Source organism: Mustela putorius, unplaced genomic scaffold (genome assembly GCF_011764305.1).
Source record: "Mustela putorius furo isolate JIRA1106 unplaced genomic scaffold, ASM1176430v1.1 tig00003896_pilon_pilon_pilon, whole genome shotgun sequence".
NCBI lineage: Eukaryota > Metazoa > Chordata > Mammalia > Carnivora > Mustelidae > Mustela > Mustela putorius.
Genome location: NW_025422045.1, coordinates 11,832,291 through 11,849,762, shown reverse-complemented (window position 1 = coordinate 11,849,762; position 17,472 = coordinate 11,832,291). Strand labels below are relative to the sequence as shown.

At 51.5% G+C, this 17,472-nt stretch overlaps 1 protein-coding gene across 2 annotated transcripts in view; it reads right to left on the bottom strand.

The window, feature by feature from the left end:
- CORO2B (coronin 2B) overlaps window positions 1-17,472 on the bottom strand; it is a 128,065-nt gene that overhangs the window by 57,285 nt on the left and 53,308 nt on the right. For both annotated transcript variants that reach the window (XM_004758606.3, XM_045067569.1), the window contains exon 2: window positions 3,335-3,535. In XM_004758606.3, coding sequence (XP_004758663.1) covers window positions 3,335-3,535 — 201 coding nt within the window. The remainder of the gene's footprint in view (window positions 1-3,334; window positions 3,536-17,472) is intronic.

The following is a 17,472-nucleotide window of genomic DNA, read 5'->3' as shown; positions in this document are numbered from 1 at the left end:
TTTGGAAAATAGTTTTTTTTCATAAAATGTTTCTTGGGAGAACATGAAATGGGTTCATTAAATTTAAGATATTATTTATTTATTTGAGAGACAGGGAGAGCAGTGGGAGGGCCACAGGGAGAGGGAGAGAATCTCAAACAGGTTCCATGCTAAGTGCAAAGCCCAAAGTGGGCCCAGGTCCCCCAATCCCAAGATCATGACCTGAGCCAAGATCAGGAGTGGGAAGCTCAACTGACTGAGCCACCCAGGTACCCCTAATGTTATTTTAAATGAATTAACAAATAGATATTTTTGAAATTCCTTCTTTTTTATTTTGAATATGCCAAATATTGATACATAACTTATCCAAGTAAAAGCCCTTTGGCATCCTCAATACTTTTGATTCTGAGCTGAGCACTTGGGAACAACCATTGTACATCACCAATTTTGATGACTGCTTAGTATCCCTTTATTTGGATGTTCCCTAATGCTCTCCTCATTTCCTTATTGAAAGACCTGCAGGTTGCTTCCAATTTTCATTATTATAAAAGGGCTGCACAAACCATCATGCACTTATGTAAAGTGAAAACCTACTGGATTCAGAGAAACTGACAGTAACCAATTGGTAGAATGAGCCATTACTACCTGTTCCTTAGCAATCAAATCAAACACAATGTGTCACAATATATGAACAAATAAAGTTGAAAGGCTCTGTGTGCCTTGGCTTTATATGTATGAGTTTGGATACATTGTTTTCTCTATGCAGAGTCTCACACTCTATAAAAAAATTCCCTTTTCCCTGCTGTCCCTAAAGTGTTTACAAAATCCGATCACATTCTAGACTAGTGCTACTGATAATAAAAAACTCTCTGGTACCATTACAGAAACCGAGGAGAAGAGTTTAGAAACTTTTAAGCAACTTGAGAGAGAAATTTGATCTCTGTAGAAAATAAATTGGAAAAAAATGGAGTACTGAAAAATGGTACAAACATTTTGGGTATCCTTGAGAACATTTCTGTTGGATAGAGTCCTAGAAGTGGAATTGCTAGGCCCGTGGACATGTACATTTACATGTTAATAGCTATTTCCAAGTTACCTATAAATTTGATGTAAATACATCAAATAAAATACATCAATGTAAATCAAATGTACATCAAATACATCAAATTTAAGTACCTTAAATACGCCAAGAACGTATTTGGACACCTGTTCTCTCACACACTCAGGAATACCAAAGATAATTAGTCTTTTAAATCTTTTCCTATTTTAGTAGGCTAAAAGACTTATTTTCATCTTCTGTGAACTGTTTATTCATATCCTTTACCTGTTTTTTTTTTTTAATTTATTTGACCGACAGAGATCACAAGTAGGCAGAGAGGCAGGCAGAGAGAGAGGGGGAAGCCGGCTCCCTGCCGAGCAGAGAGCCCGATGCGGGGCTCGATCCAGGACCCAGAGATCATGACCTGAGCTGAAGGTGGAGGCTTAACCCACTGAGCCACCCAGGCACCCCTCCTTTACCTGTTTTTTACAGGGTTCTTTTGCTAATAGATTTTTCTGGAATACTTAGCTATTTTGAACATGGATCTTTTGTCTGTATCAGTTATGGGGTTTGCTTTTAAGTTGCCTTACATGTATAGTAGTATATACGTTGTATAGTAGTAGTATAGTAATAATATAGTAGTATAGAAACTTTACTTTTTAAAAAAAATTGTTGTAATCTATTACTCATTTCCTTTATGGTTCTGGGATTCTTATCTTATTTACAAAGACTTTCCTCATTGCATGATTTAAAAAATCCTCTCTTTTCCTATAATATACATGCAACTTTTCTTTTTCTTTTCTTCTCTCCTTTTTTCTTCTTTCTCTTTTCTTTTAATGGTTAGACCTTTAAGACATCTGGAATTAATTGTTACAGCATGAGGTACTGCCTATTGACCTTGGAAAGCCACACGGTGGAGTGTGTGCCGGCACTGTCCTTGAACCCCTGTAAGGACCAAGCCACACTTGGCTGGGGACCTGACGTGGGTTGGAACTTAGTTAGTCCCCAAGGTAGACAGGTGTCTGAGCCCATCTGGTTTGAGAGGGGAGACAAGCTATATTTCAGAATCCTTCCAAAAGTGTTAGAGCTGCTGTGGGCATCTGTAGGCAAAGTCCATGAGCAGAGCTAATAGATGTTTCCAGGAAAATACCCAAACATCTTTAACATCCCATGTGGTTCACAAGGAGCTTCCATGTCTATCGTCCTACTCCATGCCAACATGGTGCATGTAGACAGAGGACGATTCAGCATCCTCGTCTTAACATTACAGGAGGATCAGGTGCAGACAGGTTAAGTGACTCGCCTGAGATCACAGTGGCGGCAAGTGGCAGAGCCAGCTGGAACCCTGCCACCGAGGCCATGGCTCCTCAGACCAGACCTCTCTGCCCACTGGGTTCTGTCCTCGCACCTCTCAGTGTCACTGCGGCTGTGCCCCCTTTGGTGGGAGGGAGGCTATGGCCTGAGGCATTCCCAAATCCGTGTTCCCCCACTGTGGGCAGGAGAGACTGGAAAAATCCATCCTCCACCACCAGCTGACGGTAGATTTCGAGAACGAAGGCTTCCTTCCGCTTGTACCTCCTCCTCCCCTGAGCGGTTTGGTTTGGCGGAGGGTGGGAGTGGAGATGAGTCAGGCCGGGAAGGGAGAGCTCAGCCATAAACAAGCGAGACTGACAGCGAGCACTTTCCCTGAGGCGCGTGACCTCCCACGGGTCTCCAGGGACTGCCTGAACACAGAGCTTCAAAATTTCATGATCTAGGCTTTGCAGATTTAATTTGCTATATTCACAAAGGCAGCCACAGAAGAGGGAAAACCTTTATCTAGGAAGAGGGGATGAGAGGGAAGGTGAATTATTCCTAGGCTCTCAGTGGAGAGAGCTCACAGCGTTTTTTAATGCGAGTGTCATTTCTGCAGATGCCCCCATGGGCCTATGGCTGGGTCTTCAACCCTTCCAGCTTCACACCAAAAAGGACAACCCAGGACACAAAATTGTGGAGCAAGACCTGGTCTTGGAGATCACCTGGAGATCAGATGTTCCAATCCCTAGTGTTAACGGGAACCCCATGTATCCGAAGGGAAGTGACTTGTTCAAGTGCAATCTTTGGGGAAGTTTTGGGAACAGATCTCAGGTCTCCTGGATCCTGGCCTGCTCTTCTTCTGGCAAATCTTGGGAAAACCCGGGGGAGGGCACAGCCACCGGACACATGATGAGACAGTAAAAGGGCGGAGGGCACAGAGAGAAATGGAGGCAAGAGTGACCAAAGAAGGCTTCTCCCTTCTCCGGACAGCAGCCAGGGCTAGGGAGCTGCGGGTCCTACCTGCTCCAGAGGGATGACCAGGAAGGAGCCACCTCCCGCGCTCTCGGTGACAATGGCCAGGAAGCGGGCGTTGACAGCACAGAAGTGGTTATCGTGCACATTTTTGGTGATGGGGATACCATCGAAGCAGTGCTCCCGGTTGGCCACCTTCCCGTAGACATTCCGGAACTTGGAGCTGCGGTATTGTGGACGCCAGGACATCTGTGAGGGACCAGGAGAGACAAGTGTCAGGCAGGTCACTGCTTCCAGAAAAGCCTGGGCTGGGCACGGGGTGGGGGATGGGGAGAACGTGGAGAGAGGGGAAGAAGCTTCCAGGAATGCGGGGCCCTCTGTGTGTCCGGCCCTGTGCTAGTGGACTTCCTCTCTTACTAAAGTCCTACAAGAGCAAAGACTGGCATGCGGGCACTCGTACAGGAATTTCCTGCCTTTGATGCACACTCCTATCCCACCTTCCAGAAATGATGTAAGGTCCTTTCACTTCCTAGGGACATGGCATGTGACAGAGCAGACTGTCCCCCCAACAACACGTATGGGCTGCCTCCTGCCTCTCAAAGGTTGTACTCAATTCAGTATGGGAGGTACACAGAGGAGTCTGGTGGCCCCAAAGACAAAGAACACTGCTGTTGGTGAGGAAGGTGGGAGATGTCCCCCTTTATGGTGAGGACGGGGGGAGATGTTCCCCTTTATGTGCAAAGAGACACATGACCACCCATTATCATCCCCTTCTCTTGTTCTCTCGAAAGCCTCTAATCCACAAATGCACCGTCAGAAATCATCATTTTCATCATCAGGCACAGAGAGGTTAAGTCACTTGTCCAAGGCCACACAGCTAATAAGTAGAGCCCTGAACACAGGCTTCCTAACTGGAAATCCGAGACTCTTTCCTATGCCAGAATATTCTTTGGAGCAAGATTTCTCAGTGTGTGGTCTAAGGCTCATCTGAGCCTCACACATTCTTTTTTTTTTTTTTTTTTTTAAGATTTTATTTATTTATTTGACAGAGAGAGATCACAAGTAGGCAGAGAGGCAGGCAGAGAGAGAGAGAGAGGAGGAAGCAGGCTTCCCGCCGAGCAGAGAGCCCGATGCGGGACTCGATCCCAGGACCCTGAGATCATGACCTGAGCCGAAGGCAGCGGCTTAACCCACTGAGCCACCCAGGCGCCCTGAGCCTCACACATCCTTTGTGAGAAATGCTGATCCCTCGGTCCCAGTCCAGACCTACTGAACCCAATATCTGGGGGATGGGCCCAGAAATTAGATTTTAATTCTGCTTTTCTCCCACCTGCAGGAAACACCCAGCGAGAAAGACACACATTAAAGTCTGAGAGCCCAACCCTTCTCTACCCACCATCAATAATACCCATTCCAACCAAGCAATCAGTTGTCCCCTACTGCATGTGTATCCTGTGCCATGCATCCTAGATTACAGATGTGCACAAGGGGGGGACTGGAAGAATGAGTGGGCAGCCCACGCTGGAGTCCAGTTTCACTGAGGGATGGATTCTCCTAGAGGGAAGCCCTACAAATGGTCACCTTCACAGACAGAACCCGAATAGGAGTTCTCCCAGTAGATGTGCCTCCAAGTGCGACAGGCCACCGCCAGTACCCAGCCAGGACCTGGCACATGGCTAGAGCTCAAGAGCCCTTTGTTTTTGTTTTTTGTTTATTTGTTTTTTTCAATAGTATTTATTTATGTGAGAGAGAGAAAGAGAGAGAGGATGAGAGAGAGCACAAGCAGGTAGAAAAGCAGAGGCAGAGGGAGAAGCTGGCTTGCCGCTGAGCAGGGAGCCCGACGTGGGGCTTGATCCCAGGACTCTGGGATCATGACCTGAGCTGAAGGCAGACGCTTAACCAGCTGAGCTACCCAGGTGCCCCTCAAGAGCCCTTTGTAAATGAATAGACTGCTGGACCAACTTTGCCATGATCCATGCCTTCCCCTTCCTGCCAACTCTCCTGTTATCTCCAATTGCATCTGGGGACAGAACCAGGCAAGGGTGATTTCCCTATAGGAAATTTCCATGGGAAGGAAAAAAAAAGGAAGCCCCACCATAGAATCAGGACACCAACTCTGGGAATCTGGAAACAAAACTTTGCATTTGATTTAAATAAAGCCAGGAACCCAGCTTCGAAGTTCTCTTGTCACTGAAGGAAGGAATTCAGCTCCCATAAGGAGATTCCCAGGGAGTGTCTCTCACCTGCCAGCAAATCCTCTTCCCACTGGCCCCAGGGTTGCGGGGTTGGGGGTTGTCCCCTACCTCCATCTTCTCCTCTGCCTGGGTCACTGTGCACCCTGCGGGGATGGGGGGGCCTTTCCCTGCTCATCACTCCTTCCTTCCTCCCCGCCTCAGCCCACACTGCCACCCACTCCAATCTGCCTGCTCTGGTTCCTGCCCAGGTCTGTCAGGACTGTTCAGGACAAAGTCCTGTGGGATACGGACCACAGCCCCATGGGCACTGCTATCTGCAAGACCTCACTTGCTCGCTCAGGACATCAACTCCGAATCAGGATTACATCAGCGATGCCCAGGCTGGGGTCCCAGGTGCTCACTCTCGATCCCCTTACATGGTGCAGAAATGAAGGGTTTAATTTTAGTAGTTACGGGTTTATTTTAATTTGCATTAGAAATAATATAACTTGCGTGCCAAATCCATAATTTCACAGATATCACTGCTAATAAGGCTAAGTTAAAAAATAATGAATCAATTACAAAAATATAGCATGAAAAATATAGCAGAGACCTGGCAAAAATTCAATCTCATAGGGGAGTGCTAAGAATTTCTCTGTCCCTTCCAGGTAGAACATTCTAGATTCCACAGTTCCCGTGAAAGGAAAAGAGAAATTCTATCTCCTGTTCTTTGCTGGTGCATCCCTGGCCTGGAAGGTCTTCACCCCTGTTCCCTGCCCAGCCCGTTAGCCTTCAGGGCACGGCTCAACTTGGACTCCTCAGAGCCCCTGAACAGCCAGCACCTCTCCCTCAGGAACTAGTCTCTACCGTGTCACACCGGCTCTCTCTTCCCCGAAATACAGTCTCAGCATCGTGATGGAAGGTGCTGACCCCAGGGCCTCTGAGCCGGACTGCAGACTGGTGTCTGCTCTTCCTGGGCAACCTGCATGAGTCCCAGATGCCGGGGTGGGGCGGGGGGGGGCAGAGGGAGGGAAGACTTGCTGGGCTTCTGGCCCCTCCCCAATGGGACCCCCCCCCACTCCACGGTGGGGAGACAGCCGGTGTGATTCAGCCTCCCCACCACAAGAGGCATGGGGAGCCACTTCTTAGCCCACATCTGGTGAGCAGGACAACAGTTTCTCTTTCTGCTCCAAGCACAGCCCCTGGCCTGGCACCTGGGATGGGCTGACCCAGGCACGTTGATAATGGCTCAGCCCCACACTCTTCCCAGTGCGGACTCCACTGCAGGGTCTCTTGGGTGGCTGTTACCCTTCCCGGGTAACAAGAGCCAGACTATAGCCACATAGCTCCAGATGCGGTGCCATGTTTGCTGCTGCCTCAATCTGTGACTTGGGAAAAACCCTTAACCTCTCTGTGCTACATCTGTCTGCTCTTAGATAAAGGAGGCCAATAATCCCCACTGCCTCCGAGAGGGTGGAGGAGTCAATGCCAAGATGCTGTGATATGCCTGGCACAGGCCTGGCCCCGTCTGAATGCCCACTTCACAGAGCAGAATAGAAAGCAGGAGTGGAAGGGCTGGGCTCCCACTCCCCCTTATTATGAATGCCCCAGAGGCCTGCAGGTTCAGGGGTGGGACCTGCGCCCAGGTCTTCAGGGTCCCCAGCCTGGGTCTGCCATGGCTGGGGGCATCCCACGGGCCTCCTGAGACATGCCTTGTTCCAGAGTTCTGGTGACACTGAGGCCAGCTGACCTGACGGACTCTCGGGAGCCCTCCCGTGACACCCATGTTTCCCTGGGTGGAGCCCGCAGCGGCTGGATATATCTGGATCTATTTTCCCATCTGACTTCACTTCTTCCTCCTCCAACTCTCCTCCACTCTTTCCCTACTCCCTCCCCCACTTTCTGCACTGCCCCCCTTCTCTGCCCTTTCTCCCCCCCATCCCATCTCCCCATTGCCCCATTCCCCAGGGCGTTTGCGCCCAAAGAAGCATTTGTGGTCAAGGCTCCTGGTGGAGGCACCTGTATTCTCCTTGAACATATCCCACTGGTGCCCCTCACAGCCCAGTATCCTGCGGGGGGGTGGGGTGGGGGGGTGGGGGCTGCCCTGAGCCCAGCTCTCGGGCTTGGGACCTGCACTCAGCAGGCCCATTCTTCCAGTGAGCCTGCCTCCTTGGGCTGGGCTCCAGCGGACCCTAGAATAAGGCCAGCCTTCTTCCTGGGAAAATGGAGAGCATCTTTCCAAGGGCTTTGTTCTCAGCAAGCCCCCTGCTGGTTTTCCCTACTGGCCAGTAGGCTGGGGCTGGATCTCTCAGCTGGGTCTTCTGAAGGGTCCTGGTCGACCAAATGGTTGTTCACAATAGGGTGAACGCGGGGTGCTCCCATGGGTTTCATGTGGCCGACCATGGTCCTCATCACTGGGTCTGCACCCTCACTGCACATAGGCCCACACCGAGAGCACGGCAGAGTGCTGGACCCTGGGTTTCCCCTCCCCTCTCTGACTCCTGCTAACCTTGGAAAAGACACTTTGTCTCCCTGAGCATCAGGAGCTACATTTTTAAAAGAGATCCGTAATTTCTGATTATGTGGTTGTCTGAAGAATCAAAAAGAGATAATGTAGGTGCAGGTCCCATGCACCATGCCACTGCTGCTCCCATGGGCCCAGGCCGTCGATGGGGCCCGGGAAAGCTCCCGCACAGATCCTGCTTTCAAATACAGAGAAGACAAAGCCTATACCTGAAACGTTCATGGTGGTTAGTCGCTTGGTGGCAAACAGACTGCGGGATGGAAATGCTGTGGGGATGGGAGGTCAGGGAAGAAGAGCATCAGGGTGGGCTTCCTGGGGGCAGAAGCCCACAAATGCTTGCCTGTCCCAGGCGCCGCGAGAGTACGGGGCTGCACATGATGCCCATGGGGGAGCTCCAGCTGTCCTTGTACAGGGTGGAAACACCCAGTCAAACTTCAGATAGTTAGCAAGCACAGGGGCGACTGGAACCTGGTCTTTCAGATTTCAGGGTCCAGATTTTTATGTTTTATTTTATATTTATTTTTATTTTTATTTTATCAGGAAAGATTTCAATGCATAAAAATAGTTGGGGGAATGGTAAAAAACAAACAAACAAACAAAAAACACCCAGCACCTAGGTTGTCATTAACTTTTTGCCATGTTTCTCTCTTTCTCCGTGTGTGTGTGTATGTGTGTGTGTGTATGCATGCACATGTGCGTGTCTTTTTTTTTTTTTTCCTTTTGTGGAATCATTTGAAAGGAGGTTGCACACATGACTCTTACCCTCTATTACATCGCCATGCATTTCCTACAAAGGAGGACAAATTCCTACAAATTACCACGTCTAAGAAAATTAACAAGTCCTCAATTCCGTCGAAGACCCAACCCATACACAGAATGCTCCAAATTCCCTTTTACATCCATTCCCTCTCGTGAACAACCAGGACAGGGGCCACTGGGCGCTCCCATGGGTTTCATTTGGCGGTGATCTCTCTTTTGCCTCCTTTCAATCTAGAACATTCCCATCATCTTTTTGTTTTGTTTTCTTTCCTTTTTTTTTTTTTTTTTTTTTTAGTGGTATTGACTTTCTGAGCACACACAGTCAGCTGTGTGACAAAACGTCCCAGCGATCTGTCCCATATTGCTTTGTGACAGCTTCAAAGTCATCCCTGTGTTGCCTGTAAACTTTAGGAGTCAAGTGTAAGGCTTTGATTCGATCCAGGTGTAAGACGGCCCTGTTATTCACCCCTTGGCTTTGGTTGAGGCAAGGATGGAGAGGAGGAGGCAGATAGAACGAGTCACACGCACCTGGTCTGACTGGTGGCGGGGGGGACGGGTTTAGGTGTGCTGAGGGTCTGTTCTTGGAGGGCGGTGGACAGAAGGCTGGAAGGCCTGGGAGGCCGGGTCAGGCACCGACACGCGCTGTGGACCCAAGCAGGGCGACCGCGGGCCCCCGGAGGGCTGACCTTTCCACCCGCAGTTCCCAAGGGGCTGACTTCACTCTGAGGTCAGCTGGCTGCGTGTGCAGGCAGAGAACAGAAAGCACTCCTCCCTCTTCTGCCAGAAGAGGAGGCCCTGCCAAGGCTGGGATGAAGCTGCTGCCCAGACCTCAAAGGGAAGGCAGTGTGGCAGCCAAGAGATGACCTAGAACCTGGCCCTTTGTCTTTTACCGCATGCCCCCAAGCACAGCCCGGATCCTGGTGGGTTGCCCCAGCTCATTCTAGTGAGGGTGGGACACCACACACACGCTTGCTCTCTGAGCCTTTCAAAGCAATCAGCACAGACTGAGACTAAGTTGAGCTCCCTACAAGGGAAGACTTTCTTTTTTTTTTTTTTTTTTTTAAAGATTCTATTTATTTACTTGACAGAGAGAAATCACAAGTAGATGGAGAGGCAGGCAGAGAGAGAGGGAAGCAGGCTCTCCGCTGAGCAGAGAGCCCGATGCGGGACTCGATCCCAGGACTCCGAGATCACGACCTGAGCCGAAGGCAGCGGCCCAACCCACTGAGCCACCCAGGTGCCCCAAGGGAAGACTTTCTTAATGGTTAATGCTGCCCGCGGTGGGAAAGGAAGCTGCCTTTAGAGGTAATGAACTTCCCATCCCGGGAGGGGTTCAAGATCCTGGTGGATGACCTCTGATCAGGGTGGTCTGGAATAATGAATGGGTCCAGCGGTATTCCGGCCCCAAGATGAGATCACAGAGCTCCTCTATGAAAGGCGCTGTGTTGTAATAGAAAGGGGCATGGGGTCAGAGTGCCCAGCGGGGGTCCTAGTTCTGTCACCCTGGCTCTTCCTCTTCTGTGAAACAGGGAGCCTGATGCCGCAAAGCTGGGCTGTGGTGACCCTGAATGACAACCACTCTCGTGGCGACTGCCATTTCTCCCAGGGTGTCCCAAGGGCTGCTTACTGCTACTCATTCATTTCTCTCTCCTGTTACTAGCTTGGGAGTTACCTGGTCATCCATCCCCTTCTGTGCACCCCACCCTGGCCTGGTCCCGGACTCCTGTCTAGCAGGACCTTCACAGTGACTATGGTTGAATAAAGTGTCAGGTGGCGAGGCGCAGGCCGAGGTCAGACCCAGTTGCCTGGCTCCCCAGATGGAAGAGGGAGAAGTCCCTCAGGAACCTCATCCCAGGGCTGTGACTTCAGCTTCCTGAAGTTTCGAGTTGCCTTCTCAAGCTGACATCCCACTCCTGCCCACAGGATGAGGGTCCTTACCCTCCCGCAGCAGTACTTCTGGGTCCACGCCCTTCCGCGCAGTGTTTGGCCTAGCAGTCATGCAGCCCCATGTCCTTGGGGCTCCTTGTCACCGGGAAGCCAAGGCCTCTGCATTCAACACAGCTCTCCTTGCTGCAGACAGCACAGTATCAGCAAGGGACCAGTATCTGCACAGCCGTGCCAAGAAGTCCACCGACATCATAGCCATGACCCAGGCTATCCACCACCTTGTTCACCTCCCTCCACCCCAGTGGACCAATGCACAGAGCTGTGCAGATACCATAACCTCATTGAAAACATGCAGTACCTCTGTGACTCATTCGAGGCTCTGAGGCGTTAAGAGACCAGCCCAAAGTCACAAGCTATGAACATGGCAGAGCCAAGGCCAGCCAAGAACTTTTGACTCTTAAGTCTACTGTTCTTTCCAATATAATACACATCTTCCCTTCCTTTGGCCTCTCCCTAAACTTCTATCCCTTCCCGCTTGTTCCATAGCATCCAGGATGCTCATGATACAGAAGTGTCAAGAAACTATATAATAGGCGGCGTCCGGGAGTCAGAAAGAATCCAAAGGTTACTGTCTTGTTATTTGTTAGCTGTGTGATTTTAGACTAGTTACTCAACCTCTCTGAGCATTTGTTTACCTACCCATAAAAGGCAAATAATGCCACCTGGCTCACTGGATGCGGTGAAGGGATCATATCCAAAGACACCCGACAGGGTGTCCGCCAAACATTAGCTCCGCCCTCTCTCCTGGTCCTGCAAGGGAGTCTCTGACCTCAATTACGTGTTTACTTGGGGAGGCCAGGATCTGCCAGGAGCACGAGGGGGCTGGGCTGGGTTGATGGTCGGAGGAGGGAGGGAGATGCTCTGGCCTCCAGATGTGCACAGCTGCTGGGCCGACTCCCTAGCGGCCTCTCCCCGGGCCTAGCGCCATCCTGGTCTCCCTTGGAGAGGGGGAGGGCCCGGAAGGAAGAAGCATTCATTTCGCAGCTGAATGGCCCTTATAGCCTCTTAAGAAATGGAGACTGCCTTTTTTCTCCTCTGAGATAATCACTATGTACACTCCACATGGAAGCAAATTGTATCCTGTCCTCCGATCCTAAAAATGATTTACTGTGGCCAGCGGGCGCATTTTCTAGATGATGATGACTAAAATTCAGTCCTTTAACTGGAACACAAAAATGTACCAGGGCGGTTTTTGTTTCTTTTTTTTCCTTGTCTCTGACTCAGGTGACGGGGGAGTTTATGGCTACATCCTCAGTGGAGAGCCCAGAGCCCAGGACCCCTCTGGAATTCAACCTGACAGCTGCTGGGCAACCCATTGGGGTCTGTGGGAGAGCCATTTTCTGTCCATGTGCTGCCAGAGGAAGGCTGATCTTTTCCTTCTGGTGGGGATCACTAGCTACATGATGTGGGTCAAGTCACCTTCCTTCCCCGCCGACTCAGTGTCCTCCTCGGTGTCCCAAATCTCTGTGAGGATGGGACAGGAGATCACAGGGGTGCTTTGCAAATGGTGTGCCACTGTCCCAAAGGGCACATCTGTTATCACTATTCTTGTCTCATTCGACCATGACGATCAGGGTCCCTGAGTGAAGCCAGTCACCTGGCCCTCCTCTGTCTCTGAGCCCAGGGCTGGATGCATGGGAGGGACCCCAAACTGGAGAGAGCAGAAGTGACCACCAGTTGGGGGCCTGAGAAGTCCACCAGGCTGGGTGGCTGGACTGACTAACTCTAGGCCTCAGTTTTCTTCTCTGTGAAATGAAGGGCTGTGGTCTCTTCCTTTCAGCAGGAGTGTCCTTTCTCTCAATAGAGCATTACTTAGACCTCCAAAGTGTACACAGGCCAAGCTGGAGACGCTTGTGTTCCTCGAGAAGGAAGCTGGGAACACCTTCATGCAGTGGTCTGCAAACACACTGAGGAAACCTGGACCCTTGTGGAACCCAATTTGAGAACCTCTAGTATGAGGAAAGTGCCAGAAGCCTGCATTCCAGCCAGCTCAACTCCTCATGAGCTGGGGGCCTTCAAGCAATCCCTCCTTCTGCCATAGGAGAGGTTTGGGCCAAGTGGCTCACCAACCTGCTCTGCCATTTTGTGGTCTAGCCCAGGACACGGGGTTCGCACTGGCTTTCAGGACTCCTGAGAAGATGCTGTGGCCACTCACGCAGTTACTAGCACGCCACACCACACGTGTTCTCTCTGACCCGCTCTCTTGACTCCTGGATCTGCTGGGTCTGGGCCTCCAGAGAGTTCCTGAGGGCCTGTCCCTGAATCTTTGGCCCCCTAAGCATACCCAGTGTCAGCAGGGGCACAGGGGTGGGTGAGGCAGGAGGCTGGCTCACTGCCCCTGCCCCACCCTCCACCAGAGATCCCAGCTCCACAGCATTCGTGCCAAGGAGACCCACGTTCGCACCCTGGCTGCACCCCAACCTGGTGTGAGGCTCCGAGCCCATCAGAGACCCGGTTCCCTTCGTCTGTGACGTGACCTGCTCAGGAGGACACCACTCCTTGCATTGCTTCTCTCACCTCCTGTAGCTCTTTTCTCAAAGGTGATCTCTCAGTGAGACCTGTCCCAGGCACGTGTCATTATCAAACACACAACGCCTCTGACACATCTGGTGGGACCCTTGTCCTCTCGGAGTCAGCTTCAGGACGGCAGGCATTTCCATCTCTCCCGTTCACTGTGGCATCGGCAATGCCTAAAACCGTGCTAGGTACATGGTCACGACTCAGAGAATGTGCCTGCCAGGGGGTCTGGGGCAGAAGCGTGCTGGTAAATGATTATCAACCAGCTCATTGAGGGAAGGGGTGCCCTGGTTTTTAGTATTTTCCAGTTTCCGTGGCCTAAATGCTCTCACTATGACTGTGGCATAACTGAATGTGTAGCTGGTCCGGAATTAAACAGCAGTGGAAATCAGATGATGGAGAAAGAGGTAGAGGCTACAAGGCAGACAGACCAATGGATGGATGGTGTGAGGCTCCGTACGCTGCGGGATGTTGACCACTTCTCTTAGTGCAGTGGCTCTCAGAGCCCTGGTCCGCTGATCTCCTAACCTGACTGCACACAGGGATCACCTTAGGGGCATGTTATGAAGGTGCATCTCTGTGGATGCCCACTTTTGAGGATACTTCCTCTAGCCCCTATACCTAACAATTGCCCAAAGCTAGACCATCCCACGTGGCAGCTACTTGCTATGTGTGCCTGATGAATTAACATGAAATCTAATGCAAAATCCAGTTCCTTATTTAGACGAACCACATTGGTAGCGCTCACTGGCCATACGTGGCTAGGGCCTACCATCTTGAACAGTACAGATTACAGAGCGTTTTCATCCCTGCAAAACATTCTACTGGACAGTGCTGCTAGAATATTGATTAGTCCCCAAAAGTCATATCCTAGAAGAGACTGATCAGACTGAACCTTCATATCCCATAGTTCCCGGCCAGGATTCAGGGGAACCAAGGAAGGTCATGGTCTGGAGTCACCCCAATGACATGCTCTGGAGAAGGCTTCTGCCCTGAATCCCTGCATCTTTTCTGTACCGCTGAGCAGCAAATGTGGAATGCCTGGGTCCCAGGCCGGCATGCCCACAGATTCCCAGAGCCTCTTGCGCAAGCCCTTCTCCGCCATGAAACGGGACCCCTCCCAGCTCTGTCCCGTCTCCCTCATGCTATCAGAGCAGATCGACGTGGGAACGAACGGGGCTGGGATGGCACTTTCTCAACAGCCTACAGATGGGAGGATCCAGCTTTGGCTCCCGAGGATGCTGCCCACTGCCCATCACCCAACACACGTCCAGCCAGACACGAAGTCTATTCCTGGAGCAGGCTTCTGCCCTGAATCCCCGCATCTTTTCTGTACCGCTGAGCAGGACTGGACACGTGAGGAGAAGGCTGCCGGCCTGCGCTGCTCCAAGCTTTTCAGGAGAGCTTCCCACCTACGGCAAGATGGCTGCCGGGCAGAGAAGTCTTTCCAGAAGCCCCCAGGTTCCGTCCTGTGCTCTCCTTTTCCTGGCTTAGCACACTCATGACAATAGCCGATGTTGAGGTGCTCGTTGTGAACCAAGCATTTTATGTCCATTACCTCCCCTAATCCTGATAGCAACCCTAGGAAAAGATACAACAATAATCCCCATGGACAGAATCACCTGGGCTTCGAAGCTCACAGGAGTGGAGGAGCTGGAGTGAACTCAGGTCTGACCCCGGGGCTCCACCCGGCATCTTTGCTCCCCAACCACGCTGGATGTGATTGAGGGCGGGAACTAGGTCTCAGTCTCCCTCATTTTTCCAGGACTTATCGTTAGACTGAATATAGTGCTGCTACATGTTTAGCCAATGCACAAATGAGTGAAGGGATGAGGACAGGAATAAGGAAAAGGGACCCCGTCACTTCCCCTCAAAGCCTCCAAAAGCCCCCCCGGCCCTCCCAGATCACAAACCATGCCCCTTTCCTTCGGAAGATCTGCAGGATCAACTCTCAACTTGTAAGATCCGACCTGGGCAGAAAGCTGGGAGAAGGAAATGTCTGCCTCTCTAGGGGCCCGACCTTTTCTACATGTGGGTTCTGACACCAAAAGGCTCTCATGCAACCCACCAGAGCTCGTCAGAGCAGAAAATCACCCTTGGGTCCACCAAAATCCAGCCTCTTGTTTCATAGCAGAAGGCCCAGAGAGGGGAAGTGATTTGTCCAAGGTCACACAGCAAGGTTATGTGATAACCAGTGCACACGGCCAGACACCTGTTGGTGCAGGGTGAGGAGGGGTGAAAGGATGAGGGGGGGAGGTGTGCAACACAGGGTTACCCATTTCCTCCACAGGCATGCCCAGTCGGAAGGTCTGGGGTAAGCGGGCCCAGCCCAGAGAAGCGCCCACCCACCATGGGGGTTCTGAGTTCTATATTCCTCTGCCCAGTGAGGGAGGAGCAAGGGAACTCAAAGCAGAGGCCCAACAGATGGTTTCTATTTGCAGCCACTGAGCCTGGTCTGTGCCAGACTTCTGACCTATTTTGAGGAACTGAGGACCCACTGGCTCAGGGATGGCCTCCCACTCACACCCTTAACCCAGTTTGGCAGGGGATCAGATGGGTGGTTCAAGGCCAGTGGAGATGTTGAGTGGAAGAGAAAAACCTTTGAAAATGAGGCTGGGGGGATGTCTGCAAGACTGAGCTCCAGAGAAGCAGTCCTCAAGAGGCTAAGCCCCAAGCCACCTGTCTCAGAGTCATCCTTGGGGGTTGTCTGTGGAAATTCACATGGTTGGGCTCCACTTCTGGACTGTAGGATCAAGCTCTCTGGGAATAGACCAGGGAATCTGCATTTGAACAGAGCTCCCCACCCCCACGTCCCCAGGTGATTGCTGCTCTTCAGTGTGCTATCTGTGGGCCAACAGCACTGGCATCCTCAGGGGGCGGGGGGGGGGGGGGGGCGGGGGGGGTGAGGTGGGGTGGGTGTCGATCAGAAATGCAGAATCCCAGGCCCCATGCAGGGCTGAAACAGAATCCAGTTTTGCAAGATCCCAGGTGATCTGCAGAGATGTCAAAGTTGAGAAACAGGGCTTTAGTTCAGTGCTTCCCAAACCTGAGTGAGGGCCTGGTAAAGCACAGACCACCGGGCCCCGCCTCCACCGTGTCTGATTCAAGAAGTCTGGGGTGGGGGTGGGGGCAAGTCTCTGCATCTCTAACAAGCTGCCAGATGATCTGAGGGGACGTAAGTCCTCGGGCTATGGTGCAAGGAGCACCTAGTTCTGTGATCTTAAATAAGTCCCTTTGCTTTGCTGAGCTTCGGTTTCTCCATCTGTGAAATGGACAGAATTCATACCTTCCCCTTAGGATAATTGTGAGGTCCCTGTGAAATAGTGACGTGTGCGGAGCACTGTGGGAACTACTGTATGAGGACTATTATATAAATCCATTAGTTCCTTAAAACGATTGCAGTGATCTCATTTGTCCTTGACAGCTATCCTGTTGTAGAGTGAGTCAATCAAAGAGAGGGCCTAACACGTTCCTCCAGGGCTTTACTCTCATTCCTAGACTGCACAGCTGCAAGGTCAGGCATACAGTAAGTGCTTAATAAGGGCTGGCAGCATTCTACCCCAGACTTCTGGTTCTCCGCCCGATTTTCTTTTCCCCAGAATCTCAACTTCTCACACCTTCCTCCGTGGCTCTCCGGTCTCTCGCTAGGCGAGACTAAGCAACTTCTTCTTCTTCTTTTTTTTTTTAAGATTTTATTTATTTATTTGACAGACAGAGATCACAAGTAGGCAGAAGACAGGCGGGGGGTGGGGGGTGGGATGGGGTGGGGGGGAAACAGGCTCCCTGCTGAGCAGAGACCCTGATGCAGGGCTCTATCCTAGGACCCTGATATCATGACCTGAGCCGAAGGCAGAGACTTTAACCCACTGAGCCACCCAGGCAACTTTTTTTCAAGGTTGTTTGGTAGTTGAGGCTAAAGGCTGGGCTGGGGAGACCCTCCAGGCTCTTCAAATGCCCTGCCTGATGTTTAGGATGATTGGGGATCCCATGTGCAGGTGCCTGGTCCTGCGCCTTGTTGCAGGGCTCCTTCCCCGTGGCAGAACCTGCCCACCCAGGCATCCCCAAACCTTCGGGGCTCAGCCCTGGGTGGTTAGACCTCGCATGTGGATGCCGCTTCTGTCTAGGAGAACTTCTAAAACAGTGTGTCAGGGGTGATTCCCTGGAAGGGGACATTCAGGGCTCCCTGTGGGGCAGAGTCCCATGAGCTTTCATCGGGGCCTGCTGGGGAGCTCTTCCACGTGTTGGTCCCTGTGGCCCGGGGTCCT